General features: G+C 38.5%; 2 protein-coding genes and 1 long non-coding RNA gene across 4 annotated transcripts; 2 read left to right on the top strand and 1 right to left on the bottom strand.

Moving 5' to 3' along the window:
• Window positions 1-2: 2 nt before the first annotated feature.
• gngt2b (guanine nucleotide binding protein (G protein), gamma transducing activity polypeptide 2b) lies at window positions 3-2,491 on the bottom strand. 2 transcript variants are annotated; one of them, XM_020625336.1, is made up of 4 exons: window positions 2,435-2,491; window positions 732-915; window positions 468-556; window positions 3-255 (listed from the first exon to the last, which is right to left on the bottom strand). In XM_020625336.1, exons 3-4 carry the CDS (start codon window positions 549-551, stop codon window positions 127-129), a joined length of 213 nt encoding a protein of 70 aa, XP_020480992.1. In that variant the 5' UTR covers window positions 552-556; window positions 732-915; window positions 2,435-2,491; the 3' UTR covers window positions 3-126. The 2 variants fall into 2 exon arrangements, with proteins under 2 accessions (XP_020480992.1, XP_020480993.1); XM_020625337.1 differs by having other exon boundaries at window positions 468-552.
• On the top strand, window positions 2,376-7,305 carry tmem101 (transmembrane protein 101). The gene is made up of 4 exons (XM_020625335.1): window positions 2,376-2,644; window positions 4,310-4,490; window positions 5,664-5,810; window positions 6,526-7,305. The coding sequence occupies exons 1-4, from the start codon at window positions 2,514-2,516 to the stop codon at window positions 6,832-6,834; spliced, it is 768 nt and encodes a 255-aa protein (XP_020480991.1). The 5' UTR covers window positions 2,376-2,513; the 3' UTR covers window positions 6,835-7,305.
• An 888-nt stretch (window positions 7,306-8,193) lies between these two features.
• On the top strand, window positions 8,194-9,481 carry LOC109974916 (uncharacterized). The gene is made up of 4 exons (XR_002277056.1): window positions 8,194-8,381; window positions 8,637-8,705; window positions 9,054-9,153; window positions 9,450-9,481. It is a non-coding gene; the product is annotated as an uncharacterized LOC109974916 (long non-coding RNA).

The following is a 9,481-nucleotide window of genomic DNA, read 5'->3' as shown; positions in this document are numbered from 1 at the left end:
GGTCTCTTCTGGTGGCAGTGCTATTACAGGTCTTAGTTTTCTCACTAATGTACATTTGATCTACGAGCTTTACAGCAATGCAATGAACTCCCATAAAAAAACCCGACTTTTCCCAGGGTGTGTGTGCTACGTCACTATGCAGCCTCCCTTGTCTCCCTTGTAGGGGTTCTTGTCATCGGAAACACCTTTAATCAGTGGATCATTTGGCAGCAGCCCCTCAACAAAAGCAATCGTGTCTGCACAGTTTGGACCCACCTGATTTTCAGAGGTAGGAGAAAGAACAAATGTAAGCTCTGTAAAAGAACAGGCACAATAACAAACACTTATACTTGTGCTTCAGTTAATTAAGTGTTTATTTCCTCCAATTGTTTCCCCATTTTGTTTTAACACAATAAAGATAATTTGACAGGTTTTTCCACCTGTGATGGCAAAAAATATGAAAGTCTGTCAAAAGAGAATTCACTTACTGGTGTCCTGGCTGTGTTAACTTCCTTCTTCAACTGTTCCAACTCCATTTTCAAGATTTCCTTATCCGACATATCCCGAGCCATCCTGGCTACAACAAGAGATCAAAAGGTCTCACAACAAATGTCTTTAAAATGTTCCCTTGTGAAGGTGCTGCGTTCTCTAGTTTCTCATGTTCCAGTTTTTCCTGAAATATTCATTTTAAAAACACAGCTTTGATAAAATAAACATAAATCCAACAAAGTACATCGGTCATCAGACTTTACCTGTTGAATGACAGGATCCCAAACAATGGGAAATGTGTTGGCTCCCAGGAGCTCTAGTCCTGTCGTGTGGACTCACTGACCGATCTGTGCTGTCCGCTGCTCTTCATCCCAACTGATCCCCCACCCCCCGCTGGTGGCTTTTGGGAAACATCGGCACAGGATTGGACCTGATGTCACCAATCCCCTGCGATAAGATTAAAAAATCAGGAGCCATAACCCCCGAACAGGAAAGAGGAGAGCACACAAATCCTTCCAGATCTGCAGACAAAATGGTGGAGAAAGTGAGACGCTGCAAAAGAAATAATGGATGTGTAATCACACCTGTGGTACACATACAAGATGTAGTGACTTCTATCGATTCTCACTTCATTTTTAACATTATACGGCATCAGCATTTAAATTATTTCAATAGTAGTAGTTTTTGTCAGGGCAGTGTGGAAAATACACCACAAAATGTAAGTGAACCCAATTAAATTATCAGTATAACAGGTAACGAGTAAGTTATGCAAAAAAAGAAAAAGCTACTGATCCTGAACTAAACCTTCAGTAGGACTCTCACTAAGCCATTTTCAGGATCTAGGTTCATCTCATTTATTCAAGATTAACCTCAGACATGGAGTTGTGGAGTAACAGGGAGACGCTCCTGGTCATTGTCACTGAGCACCTCCCTCATTTTCTATATCCTGCTTTAGTTCCACAATTTCAGTCACAACTTTTCATTGCCAAACTATTTTTTAAGCTAACTCTCAAACACTTTATTTAGTGCCTGATAATGCAATATATTGTATTAATATTTGCATATCTTTTTGTTAATGCTCTGCATGCTTATACATGATTTCCATCACTTTTGATTTCCATCACATTCTATCTTTCTTTCTTTTTTTTAGGAACACTTTGTAATATCTGACTAGGAGAAAATAGACTTTGAACTCTGGTGCTTTTGATTTGATTTGATTTGATTTATTCTTTCTTTCAAGCATGTAAAGACAGTCGATATGTCAACACACATAATTTTACACATATCCAACAAATGCTAATCCAATATCAATTTGCTTATACCTAGTACACGCTTGAATGGAGTAGGAAGAAGTCAGACTTATCCAGTCCTACCCCATGACATCATCTTACATCATTGGTTTGCAAGCAGTATCTCTACATAGATAATTCTCTTCTATACCACACAAGTAATATACTAAAGAATTATTACAGAGTGTTAACATTCTTACATAATTACATTCTTAAATAATTATCTTCTACACCACACAAGTAATATACTAAAGAATTATTAATTAAGTGTTAACATTCATACACCACACCCACAATGTTCCATCTGGTTAATCATTAAGCCTGTTCTTGCATATATTTTGATTGACACATACCTTTATATTTATGCTTAAACTCGTCAATTCTATTACTATTTTGCATCAATCTTTATTAATGTTCACAGATTTTTTTTATTTGACTGGTTTGCCTTACAGCAAACATTAATGAACAGTCCTGCTGGCTGTAAAATAAGCAAGTAAAAATAAATAAATAAATGAATAAAAGAGCCTTATTTGGATTTTCTCCAGGTCCCGTGAGTGCTCGCCAGCCAATAGGAGGATGCCATTGCGTTGGCTCAGATACTGTTTTCAAATTAAGAGCTTTTGAGTTACATTGTGAATTAAACACGCTTTCTCTGAAGCCCATAGAAAGGTACTTACTTTTATTTTGATACGCGTAGGCAATTTGGCCGGAAGTCCATTGAATGCAGTGTTGTTGGCGGAGAGGTGATCAGCAGCTATGGCGTCTCCTAGTAGAAAGCAAGTCTTAAGGTTTTTGAGCCAGGTTGGAGCGTTTATTTTGACCCGGTTTGGATTTTGGAACTGCTTCAGTATGTTGATGTTGTTCGCTGAACGAGCGGACTCAAAAAGGTAAAAATAGTGTGTGAATAGGGTGCTGTAAAATAGCTAACAAGCTAGCAGTAACTAATAGAATACGTTACTTTATTCATTCTAAAGTTAACCTAACTTAGCGTCAAACTTGGCGAAATATAATCTCCATTTTCTAGATAAGCAGTTGAAGATACATAATTAGACTAGTGAAGTTTCTGGGCAACGTGTGCTTGCTAACCGACCATTTGTATCTTTAAACGTGACGGCTTATAGGGTCAGTTTTCTAGCAATGAGCAGACCTTGGGTAGAAGGTTGCAGCCATATGGAGTTGTTTAAATTAAGTTAGGTTTTGCCTGTTCTTTGTCCTCCTGTAATTTTAGTCGGTCCTGGGACGTTTTGTAATTTCTCTTCTACTAATTGTAGTTTTAATCCGGCCTCTCTGGACGTGTATTGTTTCAGTTTGTTGTGAGTTGCATTTGCTAAAGACAACCACACCCTCTGAATATCCTGTAATTACTTCAAGGGAAACGTGTACAGCTTTGTTAAACTGCCTGCCTCTCAGCTGGGCTGTTTTCCCTCTCAGTCTCGAAATAGGTGTCTGTAAAGTAAGGCTATTTTGTTGCAACTTACAAAGCCTAGCTGAATTCATGTTTATTAATACTAGGGTTTTTCCTTGAACGTGACTAGCTCCTCGAGGTTCTCTTCATACAACACCTTTAGGTTGTTTGTCTGGTGGTCTTCTGTTGTAGGACACTTCAGGATAGTACTTTGTGTTGTGGAGAAAACATAAAATGAGCAATCAGTGTGAAAACAATAAGGCTGCGATTAGGGTAAACAACTGTGATTATTCTATCAATTAATAGTTTGATCAGTGTGTCTATTAAATATCAGGATAATCGTGATAGGTGCCTTCTAAATTTTCCCAAAGCCAAAGATGATGTATTGATGCTTGATATTGGTTGTTTTGGTCACCAGGCAGCCCAACACACTAAAGTATTCTGTGTACAGATATTATAAAGCAAAGCACAGAATCCTCATATTTAAGAAGCTCTAACCAGTGAATGTTTGGAAATCCCAATTAAATAAATAAAAAAAAAACAATTATGAAAAGAGTTGCTGATCAATTTTCTCAGCTACTCAGTCAATTATTTGTTGCAGCTCTAGAGAACTCACCTCCCTGGTCCAGGTGCTTTGTGCTGAAATCAAAATCAATTTTGGTTCCTCTATATGAAGAAATCTGGCTACAGCTATCAAGCCTACTGTATTAATTCATGCTGCAGTTACTCTGACAACAGTTTTGTCAATTCGTTGTTTGCTTCATAAGACAGCAGAAAGTAGTGAGAATCATTTTCTACAGCCCCATGGCCTTCAAATGTCTTTTGATTTTAACCATCATTGCAAAACCCCAAAATATCAAAGTATAAGTAACCATTGATCTTTGCAGCTCTGTTTTAATTTTCTATTAATTGGCAAAGCTCTAAATACAACAACATTTGACCAGTGGGTAATAGAATTTATAAGTAGTTGCAACCCTAGTGCTAAACAAGTAGCCGTTTTCTGCCATTGCACCAAAACTAATGAAGTGCACCTTGTTTTGTCTATACCTCTCTACAGTACAAAAGAAATACACAGTATAAAGTATGGCACAAATAAAACAGTAGCTGTATAACTGACGTGAAGCTCTTTTGATTGACTCCTCTTCAGGAAGCCGGACATCCATGTGCCCTACCTGTATGTGGACATGGGGGCTGCAGTGCTCTGTGCCAGCTTCATGTCATTTGGCGTGAAGAGGAGGTGGTTTGCAATGGCCGCCGCCATACAACTGGCTGTCAGCACCTACGCATCATACGTTGGAGGACAGGTGCACTATGGGGACTGGCTTAAGGTGAGTCACCTGCTGTGGTTTATAGTAACAAAACTCCACTGGAACACCTGCTGTGTCCATTTTAAGTATGATCATAGTTTTCTTTTGTCAGTGATGATATTGTAGGGAGAGTTGTTAGCAGGAGATCGGCCCAAGTCTTATGTGACATCATACAGTAAAGGAAATAATAAAAATATTTCTACATAAGACAAATTTAATTTAGCAGCTTTGTTGTATAATTCAAGTTTTTATTAACATTTCTGATACATGAAACCATAATGCAACATAATATAGCACTGTACAGGTAACAGAACAAACAGATCTGAGCATGTTAAAGTAGCTGATACAAACATGAAAAGTAAAAACAGTAGAAACGTTTATAAAAGACTTTCTTGATATTTGATCAGATTGCAGGTTGAGAGTCAGCATGGTAATGTCTGTCATTCATTTGAATTAATCCAAAAAAGGCTTTGTCTAACAGAACCGTCCCTGACGACACCTGTCAGTGCTAGTCGGTATTGTTTGACTGTCGCTGTTGTAGGAGGGACCCGTCTGCTGTCAGTGGCGCACATTACTTTTATACATATAATACTTTCTCTAACAGACCACCATCATTTTCCTCATATTTCTTCTCATGTGTTTAAGATCTATTTGGTTAAATATTCCACTGTTTGCTATTAGGATCTCAACGTCATTGACGCTGCACTGACATTGCAAGTTCAGCTGTTCAGTTCCAATTAACAGCTCAGCATTTTTTTTTTTTTTTTGTGATCATTATTCAGGATCAGTCTGAACGTGTAAGGTGTCATCTCACAGGACGTGATTTTACACATATGGTCTGACATGTTCCCCTGCCTCTTCTCTCAAATCTCAGCTTCTTTAGAGGTTATTTTTTAAGGCTCTTTGATGCTGTAGCTGCATTGAAATTTTCAAATTAGATGCCTCGTTTGAAACACTTCTGTCCCCCACCTATTGAATTTTGACTGTTCATAGGTCAAATTGCCTGAAAATTGGATGCATCAGATTTAGAAGAACATATGAAATTGGCTTTTATCAGTGTTGAAATATTAATTAAAAAGAAAAATAATGTGTCACCACTACCAGTCTGAATACAACCTTATAATGTTTTATCAAAGACTGACATTGTAGCAGACATTTGCCTTCATTTATAGCTTGATCTTTGTTGCCCTGCAGGTACGATTGTATTCCAGAGCGCTAGCGATTATTGGAGGCTTTCTGGTTCTGGCCAGCGGGGCAGGGGAGGTGTACAGGCAGAAACCTCGCAGCAGATCCCTGCAGTCAACGGGACAAGTTTTCCTGGGAGTCTATCTCATCTGCATGGTAAGACCCAAGTCAGTTTTTATAGGTTGTTGATATTGGGAAGGGTTCAGTGAGAAATTCTGGCACGACAGCTGAAATGAGACCAGTACGATTGTTTAAAGAAAAACTGAGCAGACAATGGAACACACTGCTCTGTGACCGCTGCAGATAAGAACCAGATTTCGTCTTCTGCTCCAAGATTAGTAGAATGGCGAAGAAGTAATTGGCAAGTAGATAATTACTCTCTGATTCCAGATTTTTAAAGGTAGGGTTGGTGACTCTTTTCAGAAGCATATTTTGTTACACCTTGAAATTCTCATTTTCTCATTACTCGTCCCAAAAAAAAAAAAAACATTGGATAGCCTACTTGCCTGTCACGTGCATTGGGGCAGAACTCCACTGTCCGGAGGAGAGGAGAATTGTAAACGTGCGACCGTGTAGAGACACAAATGATACGCCGTCGTGTAAATAAGATAAATAACATAAGGCTATGTTCTTTTATTAAACTAAATAGCCTTGTTATTTATCTTATTTACACGATGGCGTGTCATTTATGTCTCTACATGATCGCCCCCCCAAAACTGTAAGCCTAGGGGAAACGCTGCAAACCTGATGATGATGATGATGATAATGATAATAATAATAATAATGTATGCACTTAATTTCTGCATATGTCAGATCACTGCTGTACAAACCAGTCATTTTAAATAATGCTGTACCACTTTGCCCCCACTAGGTGTACTCGCTGCAGCACAGCAAGGAGGACCGACAGGCCTATCTGAACCACATTGCAGGGGGAGAGATCACTCTGATGCTGCTGGAGGTGCTGTTCGGGGTGCTGGCTCTAGCCTTCCTCTCCGGCTGCTACATCCGCTTGGCCGCCCAGATCCTGGCTACTGTCCTCCCCCTGGTGATATTGCTCATTGATGGCAACCTGGGCTACTGGCACCACACTCGCAAGGTGGAGTTCTGGAACCAGATGAAACTGATAGGACACAACGTGGGCATCTTTGGTGCTGTGCTGATCCTGGCAACTGATGGTTGAACCTTCAGTTTCTCACAGACAACTTTCCAGGCCCAGATGTCTGCACATGACGGGATTGTTGGTCTTTATGTCACAGCTCAGCTTTGTGCTCCAAACTGCTGTTGCTCAGTGACCTCTCCGGATTCAACCACTCCAAGTCTAGACGGTTGGCTGTAAGCCAGTTTAATGGTCTTTGCCTACCACTCTGTAAACTTTGCTTTTGCAAGGAAAAAGAAAAACCTTAGCTTCCTATTTTCAATTTAATAATTTATTTGGTTTTATGTTTATATTTCTGTCTGTTCATGCTCATTCGGAGCCAGAAGGAAAACAAATACAAGATCCAGCCATCTGGGACAGCTAACTGAAAGAGATGTACACTCACCGGCCGCTTTATTAGGCACATCTGTACAATTGTAGGCAATTCAATGCAACACTTCCTCCTCAACATCTGTGTTTATGAAGCTCAGGATGTTTCAGTTTTTGGTGAAACTGTCATAAATGTATAAATTCAATTATATGTTTATTATTGAGGTCACAGTTAAAGGTGCTTTTGTACTGGACTACAATATATTCAGAGGTGTTTCTGTATTTTTGTCCTCTCCAGCTATTAGAATACTAGAAAAGAAGGATGAATTGAGATGAATTTAACATGTTGGCAACAGTAAAATATTGTAGTGTAGTGTTATTCCCTGTTGCATCAAGACACCCCGTCCTGTCCAAGTAAATTACCACTACAAACCATAAGTAAATCATTTATTGCCAGCTAATAGATAGTAATGAAAATACTGTAAGAAAAAAATGCTTTAATACTTTAAATACTCATGTTTTTTTTTTAATGACGTTCAAGAGATTTGTTTGCCATTTACACAAGTACCGACAGTACAGGTACATAGGAATGTGTTGTGCATATCTCTTGAGTCTGCATACAAAAAAGTACAATGTAAATAGAGTGCAGGAGATAAAAGCAAAGAAAAATGTACACAACTATGCTGAAAAAGAATCTGGTTTTTGTCACTAATATACAAACAATAAAACTTTATTTTTAATGTTTTGCTATTATGGGAGTGTTAATACTAATGTGTAATGTGCCAGGGCAGTTGAATATGGCGGCTGAATGTACGGAGCTAATTTAAAAATACGTAATGTTTTGTATGTGGGGGCTTAATTTGCAAAGTGAGTGAAATAAATGTAGTGGAAGAAGAACTATATTTACGTTAGAAATGTGAAGTAGAAGTGTAAACTAACATACAATGGAAATAGTCAAGTAAGGTATAAGTACCTGAAAATTTCACCTAAGTGCAGCAACACCTTGAGCCACTAATGTAAACAGTTTAAGGTGTTATGCTGTCTGTTGACCGTTAGGGGACAGCTGCACTGATACACGTCGTTAGGAGCTCAAACTAAAGTAGGCGAAGAAGAACCACTTCCTGTTCAAATCCAAATAAACTAGAAACGTTGCTTCAGAAAATGTGAAACCACGTGTAAAAACGTCTTTAATATGTAACTTATCAGTGTTATGTCGGAGGTGTGCATGGACTTGCAAAGTCGTCTGGGAACAAAGTGGAAAGGTCTGTGTAACGTTTCTTTAGATCGTAGAATGATATTTTCACCTGCTGAGCTAGAGCTAAGTTAGCTAACTTGGCGAAACAGGTGTGTATACAAATAAGTGCAATGAAAATAGAGTACAGTGGATAAAAGCAAAGAAAGATGTACACAACTACGCTTTCTACAGCTTTTACTAATATATTCAAAAATCTGATTTTTGTCACTAATATACAAACAATAAAACATTTTTAATATTTCACTATTATGGGAGTAAACAGGTGTTCCTGAACTGATAACTGCCCAGTGAGACGCAGACCACAACCTCTCGCCCTTCAGGTAGCAGAAAGGTACTGTGATGGATAAAATTATGGCTGTGTGCTGGAACCAGTTTATTTACTTGGAATATAGTTAGCTCAAGATGACTTAAAATTGATGTTTACATCCAGAACAGAGTAAATAGGTAATGCTCAAACCCCATGTAAACGATTGTATATCTAGATTGTTATGTTAGTGGCACAGCTGTATTTTCTGCTGGAGTCAGTGGGCAGTTGTACACTAGAGTTTGAGTGATCCAGAGAATAATTCTTTGTGTCCACTTTGTCCTTCGATCCTTGTTAATGAAGTCAGCTCATTGTAGTATTCTGTACACATGTGATTTACATTTGCATGTTGATGCCTGTCTTTCTGTGGTTCAGTTTCCCCTGGAGCCGTCCATCTGGGTTGCAGTGAAGAGATGCTCGCCATCCATGTTGTGTGTTCAAGACGACTTTTACAGATGCTGAGCATCATGGGCAGGTATGAAATTCAACAGTTTAAGCCAGTACTACTGTGTATGTCAGTGTTGTATTTATTGGAAGATGGAACTGTAGTCCACTGAGTAACAGCGTTATTTTTTCCTCATAATCATGGAAATTAATACAGAAAATACACAACAGTGTGTTTAAATCTAGACCAGATATGGAGAAACAGTCGTACAGTATTTCACCTCAGTCAAACTTTCCATAATGTCTTGTAAATAATTACAGTTTGGAAAAAGTTAGCCTTTTATAGTTGTAGTATACAAACATTAATTAGTACTAAACATTCCTCAGGCACAAGTTGGAGGTGGCATCTAATGAGAACA

This window comes from Monopterus albus, unplaced genomic scaffold (assembly GCF_001952655.1).
Source record: "Monopterus albus unplaced genomic scaffold, M_albus_1.0 scaffold353.1, whole genome shotgun sequence".
NCBI lineage: Eukaryota > Metazoa > Chordata > Actinopteri > Synbranchiformes > Synbranchidae > Monopterus > Monopterus albus.
This window is presented reverse-complemented; position numbering and strand designations above follow the sequence as displayed.

Coding starts and splice junctions, on each gene's coding strand:
- gngt2b (XM_020625336.1), bottom strand. CDS start 551: ATGGCTCGGGATATGTCGGATAAGGAAATCTTGAAAATGGAGTTGGAA. Junction 256..467: donor TTAACACAGCCAGGACACCA/GTAAGTGAATTC, acceptor TCTGAAAATCAG/GTGGGTCCAAACTGTGCAGA.
- tmem101 (XM_020625335.1), top strand. CDS start 2,514: ATGGCGTCTCCTAGTAGAAAGCAAGTCTTAAGGTTTTTGAGCCAGGTT. Junction 2,645..4,309: donor GAACGAGCGGACTCAAAAAG/GTAAAAATAGTG, acceptor ACTCCTCTTCAG/GAAGCCGGACATCCATGTGC. Junction 4,491..5,663: donor ACTATGGGGACTGGCTTAAG/GTGAGTCACCTG, acceptor GTTGCCCTGCAG/GTACGATTGTATTCCAGAGC.